Source organism: Callospermophilus lateralis, chromosome 2 (assembly GCF_048772815.1).
Source record: "Callospermophilus lateralis isolate mCalLat2 chromosome 2, mCalLat2.hap1, whole genome shotgun sequence".
Taxonomy (NCBI): domain Eukaryota; kingdom Metazoa; phylum Chordata; class Mammalia; order Rodentia; family Sciuridae; genus Callospermophilus; species Callospermophilus lateralis.
The window spans coordinates 180,012,426-180,027,167 of NC_135306.1; the positions used below are offsets into that span (position 1 = coordinate 180,012,426).

At 33.1% G+C, this 14,742-nt stretch overlaps 1 protein-coding gene and 1 non-coding gene across 2 annotated transcripts in view; both read right to left on the minus strand.

Annotated features, from left to right (window-relative positions):
* Positions 1–30: 30 nt before the first annotated feature.
* Positions 31–14,742, minus strand: part of Ccdc73 (coiled-coil domain containing 73) — a 120,276-nt gene continuing 105,564 nt past the window's right edge. The window contains exons 14-17 of the mRNA XM_076844323.1: positions 10,074–10,257; positions 7,453–8,958; positions 4,839–4,972; positions 31–240 (exon numbers count right to left, since the gene is read on the minus strand). Coding sequence (XP_076700438.1) covers positions 31–240; positions 4,839–4,972; positions 7,453–8,958; positions 10,074–10,257 — 2,034 coding nt within the window. The remainder of the gene's footprint in view (positions 241–4,838; positions 4,973–7,452; positions 8,959–10,073; positions 10,258–14,742) is intronic.
* Positions 12,326–12,431, minus strand: LOC143393181 (U6 spliceosomal RNA). Its single transcript, XR_013090497.1, has one exon. It is a non-coding gene; the product is annotated as a U6 spliceosomal RNA (small nuclear RNA).

The window sequence follows — 14,742 nt, forward strand, 5'->3', positions numbered from 1 at the left end:
TTCACTACTGAAAGTATCTGTTAACTTCACTTAATCTATCTTTTCAAACATCTCTTCAGCTTTTCTTTTTTTGAATTGGTTGCCATTTTCTAAGCTTAAAAACTTTTCAGTTATCTGATTTGTCATGAGGCTCTTCCAGTTGTCGTTACCAGAAAAGGCAGCCAGATCAGGAGCATCTTTGACCTTGATTGCCTGAAAATGGCTTTGTAGCACAGTGGAAATCAGAGGCTTTGCTTTGACCTAGGAAAGATAAGTCTGTTTTACCATTTAAATTTTACAAATGACTTTTTATAAAGAATCCTTTTAGCCTCTGCAATTACAAGTAGATGATAAAAGCCAAGGTTTTCATGCTGATTTACAATTACTTTAGTAATATTGGTACAATACAATATATAGTACCTCTTCAAAATATAAGATATTCCAAGAGTACCACAATTATTTTCTAAAAGGTCTTGAGTTTATGGTGGAAGGTATTTAAAATTATGAGGTAAAAATTAGTTTCATCTTCTATATCCTTTTCAAATGTCTTTCATCAAAGCTAGGAGAAAATAAAAATTCAGTCAGAAACAACCTATAAAAACTGCCTTTTCATGTTTCCTCTCATGCTTCAGTGTACTATTGTTGAAGAAACAGGAAAGAGGAATGAGGTATTTTTGAAGTTGGCATGTCTCCAGGAACTGCACTGCTGTATTTATACTGTGTTTAAAAAAATAACTTGTTTTAAAGATTTTTTTTCCCCTGATAAAATACTGGATGTTCAGAAAATGGACAAAAGTATTAAAAAAAAACTTAAAATCATTAATCCATTACCCAAAGAAACCTGTCAATAGTTGGGTATTGTTTATGCTGTTCTTTTTTCTGGTTTAGGCATATTGATTGTTCTGTAGAATTTTTTATTTTGCTTTTCTTCTGTGAGCAGTTTTCTGGGTCTTAAATTTTTCATGAATAACTCTTAAGTGGCTGCAAAATAGTCCCTGTACAAATGATTTAACTTCTTCAATTGAATGTTTACATTGTTTGCAGTTTATGCCTCTTAAAAATAAGATTGAGGTAATTTCATGGAAAAAAGTCTTTGATGGTCTTCACATACATTACTAGATAAAATCTTCTATTCAAAGGGAATATTAAATGGCTTTAAGATAATAGTTACTGTGTTATTTTGTTATTACTAGGGAAATAATGAGTATTTTAGAAATGAGTTAACATTCAAATCACCTAAGATCCCAATCACCATTACATATTTAATGTAAATGTACTAATCTTTTTAGACTTGGATCATATTTTTATCAGTTTACATAGCTGTGTTGAAAAGCATTTTATCATCTCCTGTTCTTTTTTTTCTTTTTTAAAGAGAGAATTTTTTAATATTTAATATTTATTTTTCAGCTTTTCGGTGGACACATCTTTATTTTATTTTTATGTGGTGCTGAGGATCGAACCCAGCGCCTCGAGCATGCCAGGCGAGCGCGTTACCACATCCCCAGCCCTCCTCCTGTTCTTTAAAGTCTTTTAAGATGTTTCTGTCCCATTGTTCCATATTTAATCCATTTTTGGACACTGAAACTGTAGATCAGGCTATAATTAGTATCATTTGTTCATAAATTCTTACGAAAAATCTGAGTATTGCTTTACATTAAAATCTTTTCCAGGGCTGGGGTTGTGGCTCTGGTAGGGTGCTTGCCTAGAACGCATGAGGCATTGGGTTCGATCCCCAGCACCACATATAAATAAATAAAATAAAGGTCCATTCACAACTAAAAGATTTTTTTTTTAAAAAGTTATTGTGTCCATCTACAACTGAAAAATTTTTTTAAAAAACCTTTTTCAGTTTTATTGGTAAAAGTGGCATTAACATCATTTTCATTGTGAAATATTTTTTACATGAGCTTAAATGTTTGTTAGAATTTAACCACCATTCCCTAAGAGAGTGTTCTGTTTGGCTCCCTGAAAAATTCTACCAGTCCCCTCTAAGCCTTGCCTCTGATTTTAGGGTTGATACTTTTGTATTTGTCTAATTGCTAGTGTTCTTTGAAAAGTGTCAAGGCCACTAAGAGACCATAGACAAGTCATTCCAATTTTTATGGTCCTCAGTTTTCTCATCAGTTTCTTTTACCTCCCAGATGCTATTACTGGAAAGAATGAGTAGTATGGAATAAACATGTTCATAGATGAATATATTTCTGATAAAGGTCTGATATATTTGTTCAATATACTTCTGTCAGATCAAAATGGATTCTAAGTGACCCATATGATAGACAAGATAAGGAAAGATAGGTAAAATCTAAATATAACCTTGAAGTAAAATGATTGTTGAGCTGTGTGATTAAATGGCCCAAAATGCTTGGTACTTTTGGCATCTCAGAGCACAAATTAGCGGTTTCTCCAAATCCTGATTCTTTTATTACTTTTTATCTTGATAATGGAAAGGAAGGACCGATCTGTTTTAGCAACCCTCTTGGCGGGAGAGGTAAGAACAGGGATTGGCTCTACAGAAACAAAATACAGATTAAGGTTTTTTGCACTTAGCCTGTCCTATATAGCATAAGAGGTTTCTACCGCCAACTGCAATAATTTTAGGTCCATATGTTGGCACATTTCTTTGCTTCACTTCTTTTTTAGCAATTTATTACCTCCTACCCTTAACATTTCCCCTAGCTTGGTACTAATCCTTTTATTTCAGCCTCAGAATTGAATGAATAAAATATATAGCTATGAATCCTCTCTCCATCCTCATATGATAAAGATTATAGCATACTACCAACCTAAATCCAAGAATAAGAACAAAAAATTGTATCTTTTCAAGTTGCTCTAAACCCATATGGAAAAGTGGATTTGCACCTAAATTTAACAAAATTGATGTGAAGAGTGTATAAAAATGTTAAAACATAAAAATTATTTTCCTTTTCTGGCTGTAAATACAAAATTCATTTGTGTTCATTTACAACAGATTTGGCAAACTTTTTCCCTGCCAAGAATCAGATAATATATAGTTTGAGCTTTGTAGACTTTTCACAACTGCCTAATCCTGTCATTGCAGTGCAGAAGCAGCATATGTAAAGGAATGGGTGTAGCTTTGCTGTACTGTTTTACTTACTAGGAAGATCTACTTTGATTTTGTCCCATGTTACATGTGGTGTTGAGAATTGAACCCAGTACCTCACACGTTAGGCAAGTGCTTAGAGCACTGAGCCACAACTCCAGCCCCATGTACCAGTATTTTTGAGAAGAAATTTTTCTATTATGAAAGTTGAAAAAGCGTAATTCAACATTTGATTAAGAGCCAAGACATCTAGCATAGATTCACTTCAGATAATGTCTCAATGACCTTGGAAAATAAATTTTACTTTTATATCACTGTTTCCTCATCTGCAAAATAGAAAAAAAATGTATTTACCTTACAGGATGTTGTGGGAATGTTTCTTTCAAAAGGTTATAAATTCTACAAATGTAAATTTTTTAAAATAACATTAATTGCAGGAAGAAAACTAGGAATAAGACACAAAGAACTTCCGTATTAGGTTACTTATAATAATGGACTTTGAAGGAAATTGTGAATTTTTCATCATATCCTTAAGATGTTTGAAGGTAGAATGTGGGGTTTTTTAAAAATATTTTTTAGTTATAGGTGGACACAATATCTTTGTTTTTATTTTTTTATGAGGATTGAACCTGGTGCCTCACGCATGGTAGGCGAGCACTCTATCTCTGAGCCACAACCCCAGCCTATATTGTGGTTTTGATCTAATTAGCAACAGGGTATCTAGCTTTGCTCTCTAGCTTCCTTTTTGCTTTAACTCTGACTTATCCAATTGACCAAGACCAGAACCTAGGTTTTCCAGTGCCAGATTTACTGATCTCTATTATAAATACATACTTGTACACACCAACCTGAAATTAGACTGCTGTTTTTCAGTTACTAAAATGTGAAAAGTTGAAATGCATTCTGCTGTCACATATAACTAATTAGGAAGAAAAAGGACAGATCTGATTTTTGTTTCAGCTCTGCCAAAGAAGAATTATGCTCATTTGAGGTTCTCCAATTAATAAAGTACATTGTTAAAAGTTGTTACTTATTAATAAGGATATGTTAGTGCTATGGTTTTTTGTACATGCTAAAGAGAAAGCTGTCTCTCAAATATAAAATATACAGTAACTTTAAAATCTCATTGTGCAGTTGGTTGTTTATAAATAACATTTTAGATCATCTTTGTCAGTTGTACTTGTCTTTTAAGACTTGAACAGTACAGATTTTTTGCTAAAGTTCTGCACAAGATATAGAACTTAATAAATTTACCCAAATAACCTGTCAGCTGTAGTTAGTTGCTTTTCTTTATGACAAATGGACTCCTGGGAACCATATGAGCTGTACAAATACTTCAGTATATACATTCATACTTACTATCATCACATTATGGATATTTTATCCTTTTACACTGTATTCTATTTTTTTCTCAGTTTCCAAAGATAATGTAAACTAAACAAGGCATTATTAAAAACTAGACTTGCTTAGCTTATTTTTAAGCATCTTTATTATAAAATTTAAACACTAAAATGTCACTATTTCTAAACTTAAGTGACTAAAAAGTAGAAGTACATAGTATGATGCCTCATCCTCTCCTTCCCCAAACAGGCTGGATTGTATCTATTTGATTTATACACTGTGACTTTTTCCTGCTGTTTTCTATCAACCTTAATTGTGAAAAATGGTGCCATGTTGCCCTCTTGATATTATTTTGGAGATCAGTTAGGTCTTAAAGCATCCAGATGCATACAGTTCTACACATATCTGTAGAATTAGCTCACTAAGGTCTGCTCGGCAATATTTTTAATTGACTTACATGTTCTGTGGGAAAAGAGGAATCATAAAAAGTCTTTGCAGTTGCATTCCTCTCTTCACTGGGCTCTCCCTTGGGATCTGGATGGATACTCCAGTTATTCAAAGTGTCAGCAACTCTGTTAATGGTGGTAGTATCTGATTGACAAAGAGGAAATGGCAACAACTGAATTTTATTCTCTAGGCACTCATTTTAGTGACTGAACTTTCTCTCTCTGACCCTGTGCTTTTATATTTAAAAAGCAACAATTTCTCTTTACTATGAATCTTTATAGTTTTCCTAGACTTTCCTCTTACACTAAGCATTTCATTTCACAAAACAAGATTTTATTATTGCTCCTTTATAAAACCTAATCACTATAATTTCACATAAAAATAAGGTGGTATAAACACCTAAAATAAAACAACTTCTAAAATGCTAGCTTCCCTTCCCCCATTACTACATTGCCCACACACATAAACATTTATAAAATGACCATTTTAAGTTTGAACAAGCTCAGTGCCAGATTGATAAACTAATTTGAAGAAACTGGTTGTAGTAACAAGCCCTCAAAAAGGCTATTTAAAAAAGAGATCAGTGGGCTTTGATAAACAGGTTAAATAAATCAACTGTAAAAATTAGAAGATACAGTATTTAATGAGTATTTTACAAGTTCGATTTCTACAGAATGCTAGACATTTCTCCTTAATATCTAATATCACTGAAATGTAACTTAGAGGAAAGAACCTCTGAAAAAATAGAAAGTGTTACATCAGACCCTAAAGCAGCAATTGACTAACTCAATAGAATCTGAAGTAAACTTATTATATTAAAAAAAATGACAGTTTGGGAAATGAGGTTATATAGTATTTTGGTGTTTTCTAATTTCCTCTACATTTCTTCCTACGGGTGCTAGTAAAGGTGTGATTACTTTGGTTTTAATCCCCAAATATTATTTAAATTTTTTCTCAGTTTGCTTTGTAAAAGAAACCTGTTTAATCTGAGACCATAAAAAGCAGGATTTCCTTGTAATACACATTTCTTTAATGAGTCTAAATGTACATTGTTAAAACCAAAGTTTTCTGTGTGTGCTGGTGCATGCTTGTAATCAAGAGGCTAAGGCAGGAGGATTGCAAGTTCAAGGCCAGCCGGGGCAATTTAGCAAGACTCCATCTCAAAATATAAATTAAAAAGGGATGGGGATAGGGACTGGGGTTATGGCTCAGCGGTATTGTGCTCACCTAGCATGTGCGAGGCCCTGGGTTCTATCCTCAGCACCACATAAAAATAAATAAAATAAAGGTATTGTGTCCAACTACAACTAAAAAAAAAATATTAAAAAGACAAAAAGGGATGGGGATATAGCTCAATAGTAAAGTGCCTCTGGGTTCAACCCCAGTACCAAAAACAAACAAGCAAAACTTAAGAATTTCTTTTTTAACACTCTTGACAATTTTATGAGATAGCTATTAGCAAACGTTTTTTCTCATAATTACAAATTATTGCTTTTATCTTCAATTTATTTAAATTTGAACATAACAGGTACATAAGTGTTTATATACTACCTATTCTTAGCATGTTTTTAAATATTAAAACTATGAAAAACACATTGATTATGTGAACCTCAATGTACCTACAACCAACTTCAACATCAATATTAAGTAATGTAAGTTCATCTAACAGCTCCCTCCTACTTTTTCCCTAGAGTATTTTAAAGCAAAACTTGGACACCATGTCACTTCATGTGCTTATTTTTAGGAATAAAACAGCCCCTCTGCTCTGAAAGGTGTTTAAATTTGAACATAACAGGTACATAAGTGTTTAAAGAGTGATTGATATCAATAATATAAACTGTGATGCTTCGCTTGCTTATAAAATGAGAAGAACAAAATGAATTTGTGGTGGCGCTAAAGGAACAGATATTAGAAAAACTGAAGGAAAGGAGAAAACTAGGAGATGAAACTGACATAGAAATTAAAATGTGGTTTTGAGGGAAAGAAGTTTTTAAAATTTTTATTGATGCATAATAATTATGAATAATAATGGGATTCATTATGACATGCATACATGCACATAACTTCAATTTGGTCAATTTAATTCCCCAGTACCTCTGCTTGCCCTCCTTCCCACTGATTCCCTTCCTCTACACTACTGGTCTCTCTTCTATTCTCATGAGATCCCTTTTCTTGGGAAGGAAATCTTTAAGGATGCTGAGAGTATAGAGAGAAAAGGAGTAAACATGCACATTGTCAGAACCCTTAGCAACTAAATTCATTTGCTCTAAAAAGTAAAAAAGGAATCAGATTAGGTAGTTATTCCTAATTTAAAATTAATGACTCAGAACTGTTGGTTGTTTTTGCTTTTCTTGATAATGGTAGGAGAAAAAAACTTTTAAAAAATTTCCAAATGTGATTGTACATTAATAATATTGGCCCAGAGTTAGATTAAAAGAAGCCTACTTACATTTAAATAAAATCTTTCCTGCTTTTACATATCTATGTGTTTGCAGTATATTAGCTTAGGGGCAAAATCATTAGTATAAACATTTTCACTGAACACAATCTTTTTAGAGACTTTATCAAGAATAATAATCAGTAAAACAAATTTGGGGAAATAAAATATAACCTTATTTTCTTACCCGGTCCAATATACTTTCTGTCATCATCCATACCAACTTTTTCACAAATGGTCATTGAAACTCTCTTTTTATTTTCTGTTGGACCTACTGGTCTTTCTTTCAGCAACAAAGGAATGCTAGAAGTTGAAGTGTTCACTGTTTGACTCTCAGTTTGATTTACTTTCGACCAAGGATCAGGGTCTAAAAAATTCATGTACACTGGAGTTTTCTCAGTTTTTTTATCTGAAGTGAAAAGATCAAAGGTTGACCTTCCACTTCTGTTTACTAAATCTCCAGATGGCTTTATGTGAAATGAATCTGATTCTTCCAGCTGACCTTCACTGTACATTTTTCCTGAAACTATGCCATTTAATGACTCTGTTTTCTCTGTGTTATTTAACAACATATGCTGTGTTTCGTTCACATTTACAAAAAGGAAGAGGTCATTTTTTGTGACTTCAGTTATCTGATTCTCATCAATCTGACTCTCATTGGAAAACTGTATTTCTTTGGAAGTTTTCATATGAACATCAGTTTTGAAATCTTTGGCTTGTGAAGTATGACTATTCTCATCATTAACCTGAAGATGGGAAATGGTAATATTGTTTTCTAAATATCCCAAACAGTTCTTAAATTGATGATTTTGCGTATCATTCATATTTTTCCACACAGCTCTTTCTCCGGGGATTGAGCTGAATTTCTCCAATGTAGGTGTAATATTAATACTGTTATCTGTATTCTTAAGTGCTTTCACATTATCACCGAAGGCAGCAGATGAAATGAGATGGTTGATCACTACATCACAGGGAGGAATAAGTTCAGTTTTCTCTGAAGTATCTTGACATATTTGCTGAATATTCGAAGTTTGTTTAAAAGGTAATATGCTGTATTCACTTTTTTTATTGAATAGTTGTATTTGTTTTATTTTACACTGTTTATTATCTAATATAATATGACTTGAATCCTGTGAACTATACTTCTCACACTGACCAGGAATCATTTTTATATCTGGAGATGAATCCAAATCTGTTTTGGTTTGGGCGCTATTAATAATTTCCTTCCCTGTAGCATTTTCTTGAGTCTTCAGGTGCAATCTGAATTGTTGTTCAAATGGTTTATGTTCAGAAACTGCTTTATTATTCCTATTGCAAGCTGTCTCATTTACAACATTGTTAAACGAGGCTCTGTTATTTTCAATTTCCAGATGTATATCTGTGTGATGAAGATCTAATCCTTCCATTCTTTCTAAGGGTATTTTTTTGGTTTCTGTTGATAGATCCACCACTAAAAGTGGATTATTTTGTGCTTTAAATTCTGTACATTCGTTGTCTTTTTCCACGACTACCTTGTATTTTATTTCTGCAGTAACTGATTTTCTACAGTGAGTAACATTCACAGTTTGTTTTTGACTAATTACATCTTTATCTAGGTTGAGGGCTTTGCTTAGGGAGATTTCACTTTGATTTTCATCCTGAGATACAGTATTATCAATTTCATTCTTGACACTTTTTTCAAAAAGCTGTACACCTGTCATGATGAAGACACAGTTAAATTTTATTTTATATACTAATGCTTTTATAAAACATGTATCACCAGTATTTGTAAAAACATTTATCCTTATTTTACTGACCAATAATTACACAAACATAATAATGTCAATTTTACATAAATATTGAGTTCTCTTTAGTATAACAAGCATATATTTAGATGCTACCTATTCAACTTTTCCCTATTGAATTTTTATTATATAACAGCAAAAGTATTTTTTTTTTTAAAGAAAGGGGAAGTAAGCTGGGGTGCTACAACATGTTTTTGTTTTTTTTTTTTATATCTCTTGTCTATTGTTGTTTGGACACATAACACAAACTTATAAACACAGAGCTGATAAAAATTAATCTATTCTGAGAGGTTACACTCTAATTTCTATTATACCCAGTCCAGCAATTGTGCAGAAGAAACTGCCTTCTTTGAATCTAACAACTGTCGCTTTTTTATTCACTACCCTATAAATATTTTTAAATTCTGGAAGAGTTCTGAGCAAATGAATAGGATAACTACTTGACCAAGACATTCATTTTATTCCCCTGTGTTCTAACCATAGATAACAAATCTTAAGTATAGATAAAATAATCTAGAATCAAATTTAAGGTTTTGAAGGGCCTTTTTAGTCCATTCTTTCTACAACATCTCCACCAAGTGGTTGTTCACCTTCAATCAGTACCATCTTTAAACAACTATTTTCAAAATGGAAGCATTAGTAAATAATTTCAATAAAGAGGGTCATTTGAATTAAGTGCACTAGTCATTCATCAGAAAGCTATTGGTGACCCAGAGAACATTCTCAAAGAAATGAAGGCAAAATAAGAATGCAAAAATAGGTCAACGAATAAGAAATAAGGAGAGGCAGAAATAGTACCTTTTCCCAAAACTATTGATAAATATTGACTGTTTGAAGGTTGCTTGTTTTCTTGTCATATGCAAATGAGAAGACTATCCTATGTGGTCCTCAAAGCAAAGACTATAATCAATATTCCCTCAAATTCCATAGAGGGCCCTGCATGGTGCTTTAGCAGTTCCTTTGTAGTGTGGTGGGGGGGGGATCTCAATACACAAGTTAGAATTAACCTTAATTTTATGGTTACCTTCTGTGATGATTTCTTCTATAGGTAGGTCTTTCTTTTCCTCCTCTTCTCTATCTTCAACATCTGAATAAAAACTCTTAGTATTTTCTTCCATTATTTCTTGCCCAGAATTGTATTTCTGTATGATGGCATTTTCTGATTTTTTAGTTCTTTCACTGTTTTCATTATTTATTTCTGGAACATTCTATTGTAAAATGAAAGAGTCCTTCAGTGTAAAAAAAATTGTTAAAAAGTATAAAACAATTGGGCAAACTTTGTTGAGAGAAGTGGAATCTGTGTTTCAACTCAACTATTCATCAATTTCTATTTGAAAACCAGACAAACTTATTTTATACTATTTAAACAAAAAACCCTTAAACATGTTGCGAGCTAAGGAGTTCCAACCTTACCAGGAAGACATGGAGAAGTCACTGAAGGACTTTTAAGCAAGGAGTGAATAACATGATCTGATCAGAAAGATCACTCTGGCTGCAATGTAAGAATGGATTAATATCCCCAAACTTCATTAACTAAAACCAGCCACGAGAATGTTTATAACTCAGTGAGTATACCAAAATATTTCCTATGATACACTGATGTTTTCTATGCTACTTTATTTTTAGCACAAACCACTAGTCAAATTTTCATGAATCACTGATAGGTTGCATCTAGAAACCTGAGAAACAATAAAAGGGAGACAGTACCTGAGGCAGAGAGATGCATTGGAGAGTGCCATAGTAGTCTAGGTGATACCAGTATAGAGGAAGAGTGATAAATAGTCTCTTAAATCATTATAAACTAACAGCAATAAGATTTGGTCAACATTTAAATGTGAGGATTGAGAGAGAAGTTAAATTACTCAAAAGGTTTACATTGTGTAACTAAGTGACTGGGATGTCAGTCACTGAGCTACTACTAGAAAGCAGGAGTAGCAGATTTGATGAAAATAAAAATTCAGTTTGAACCTGTTTAATTTGAAGAGTTAGTAATACAATTACAGTGATGATGTGAAATAAATATCAGATTATGAATGTGAACTTAAGAAATAAAAATGACCTGCAAATGTAGATCTGAAAATTAACAGCAGGTGCACAGCAACTGAAAATAGGGGTATTTTGTGGGGGGAATAAAAAGGACAAAGGATAAAATGCTGATGAACGGGCTGGGATTGTAGATCGGAGGTACAGTGCTTACCTAGCACATGTGAGGCGCAGGGTTCGATCCTTAGCACCACATAAAAATAAATAAATTAAATAAAGGTATTGTGTCCAACTACAACTAAAAAAAATTTTTTTTAAATATTGCTGATGAAGTCTTCCAAGGGAAAGACAGAAGAAGAGACTCTTACAAAGGAAATTGAGAAAAATATTATGGTAGTTACCAGAAACAGTGTGGTTGGATAAATATGGGTGCACATCCTGGTTTTCATATATATTAGCTTTGAGATCCTAGAAGGAAACTTGTAGTGGTTATGAATAAACAAAATTTGGTATACCCATACAGTGGAGTACCATTCCACCATAAAAAGGAGTGAAGTTCTAATACAGGCTACCAAAGGATGAAGTTTGAAAACATTATGCTGATTGAAATGAGCTAGAACAAGAAGATAAATACTATATAAACACTATATGATTCTACTTACATAAAATATACAGAATAGGCAAATTAGAATCAGAAAGTAGATGAGAGAGTACCAAAAATGGGGTGAGGGGAGCATGGGGATTTACTGTTTAATGGTTACAAAATTTCTGTTTGAAGTGATGAAAATGTTTTGGAAGTAAGACAGCAATGACGGTTGCATAACATTGCAAATGTAATTAATGCCACTGAATTTTAAGTTTAAATATAACCACTTTAAAATGGCATACTTTGTATTATATATTTTACTACAACAAAAGAAACTGATAAATAAAAAGGACTATAAAATATCACAAAAGTATTATCTTAATTTTTAAAGTATCTTATATGAATATTTGTGTGTTTATTTCTATATGAACATATGAATAGAAAAATTCTTGGAAGGCTCATCTATCAAAACTTCAGCAATTATTATTTCTGGAGGTGATATTATGCATTCATAATTCATTTTCATATTTTATTTTTTAGTTTGTTCTAATTAGTTACACATGACAGTAGAAGTATTTTGACACATCAGACATAAGTGGAGTATAACTTCTCATTTGTCTGGTTGTACATGATGTAGAGTTACACAAGTCATGTAATCGTATGCACAAAGGGTAATAATGTCTGATTCATTCTACTAACATTCCTACAAACACATGGAATGCTTCATGAATTTGCATGCCATACTTGTGCAAGACCATGCAAATCTTCTCTGTAACATTCCAATTTTAGTATATGTGCTGCTGAAGGGAGCATTCATTTTCATATTCTAAAGTTTCTACATTGTCTACATTTCTTAAAATGAAAACATTACTTAAGATCTGATAAAAGAGCTATTTTCAATTTGAAAGTAAATGGATGCTGAAAGATTTATTTATGAATGCAAGTTTGTATTCATTTCTATAAACAACCAGATGGTATAAGAATTTCTTGCCAGGCTGGGGTTGTAGCTCAGTGGTAGAGCACTTGCCTTACATGCGTGAGGCACTGGGTTCAATCCTCAGCACCACATAAAAATAAAGAAAGAAAGATATTGTGACAATCTACAACTAAAAAAAATATTTAAAAAAGAATTACTTGCCATTCACCACTCTCAATCTGTATTTATGAATATTAAAATATTATCTTAATATTAAAATATTATCTTCTACTGTCATGTATAACTAATTAGAACAAATTAAAAAATAATGATTCAGAGAAAGATAATATCTCTCTGGAGCGAGGAATAGTGGCACGCACCTGTAATCCCAGTTACTTGGGAGGCTAAGATAGGGGGATAGCAAATACAAGGCCAGCCTTAGCGAAATCCTGTCTCAAACTAAAAATAAAAAGGGTTGGGGTCTGGCCCAGTGGCAGAGTGCTTGCCTAGCACATGGAGGGTTCTGGGTTCAGTCCTCAATGCTGCCAAAACAAATCTGCCTGCACTATTGCAGTGTTCTCCAACCTGCCACATCTTTAGTCTCATCTCATTCTAGTCTCTCTATATATATCATCACTAAAATCATCTTTCAAAACAGTAAATCTGATCACTTTACTCTTCTGCTTAAAACCCCCAAAAAGTTAGAGGTAAGAACAAACTTCTACAAATGGACTATTCAGCTCTCTTTAGTCTGCTTTCTGCCTGTCTTTAAAGATTTTGTTAGTTAGCTTTCCATCACTGTGACAAAACACCTGAGTAAATTAACTTAAAGGATGAAAGATTTATTTTGGCTCCTGGTCTCAGAGGTTGCAGTCCATGATTGTGTGGCCCCATCACTAGAGGCCTGTGGTAGGGCAGACTCTCATGATGGGGAACACACAAGCAGAACACAATTACTCACCTCATGGCAGCTGGTAAGGAGCGATGGGAAAAGGGATGAGGATAAGAAGGAAAGAGAGAGGCAGGGGACAAGACACAGACTTCAAGGATGAACCCTAGTAGCCCATCTCCTCCCATTCTGCCCACTTTCTAAAGTTTCCACACTTCTCAACAGCACCACCAGGTGGGTATCAAGTCTTCAACACATAAGCCTTTGGAGGACATTCCAGATCCAAATTTTAACAAAGATGAACCCTATCATTCTTCAAGTTTACTTCCTAGGGATATTTTTTTACATTACAGCGCCAGGGAGGGAGAGGGTAGGTATAAATCAAGATAGTCTTGCTTATTTGAGAAGAGAGATCCCAGAGATCAGAGTTAGGAGAAGCTGAGGTGGCCTCAATTTGTGAGGGAACTATGAAGAAAAAGAGCTGTAGAAAACTGCACAGTCTTTTGAAAAATTAAAGATACCCAAAAAAAGAATCAAATGGAAATTCTGGAGATGATATGTATAGTATCTGAAATAAAAAGTTATTAGACTTAGTAGCAGCTTAGGCATTTTAGAAAGATAAGTGGACTTCAAGACCCAATAATGAACAATACAGACTAGTGTAGAGAAAGAAAAAAGACTGAAAAAATTTTGCAGTAGAGCTTCAGTAATCTGTGGGACAACCTCAAGCAGTCTAACACGTGTACCTGAAGTTCCACAAAAGAAGAGGGGGACAGAAAGAAATAACTGAGAAACAATGACCCCGAATCCTCCAAATTTGACAAAAATTATACCTTGAATTTACAGATACAAGAAATTCAGTAAGTATCAAATAAGACATATACAAAGATCATGCCAAGGTATATCAAAATTAAATTGTTTAAAAATGGTCATGAAGGAGTAATCTTAAAGGCACCCAGAAGTAAAGACACTTATAAAGAGAGGGTATAAATACAAGATTTGTCCCAGTCTTCCTTCCAGAAGCAATACAAGCAAATAAACAAATTTGAATCTTCTATTATTAATTAACAAGAGAAAAAAAACTTTTTACCTAGAATTTTTTTTTCAGCTTTATGTCTTTTTATTTTTTATTTTTTTATTGTTGGTTATTCAAAACATTACATAGTTCTCGATATATCATATTTCACACTTTGATTCAAGTGGGTTATGAACTCCCATTTTTACCCCATATACAGATTGCAGAATCACATCAGTTACACTTTCATTGATTTATATATTGCCATACTAGTGTCTGTTGTATTCTGCTGCCTTTCCTATCC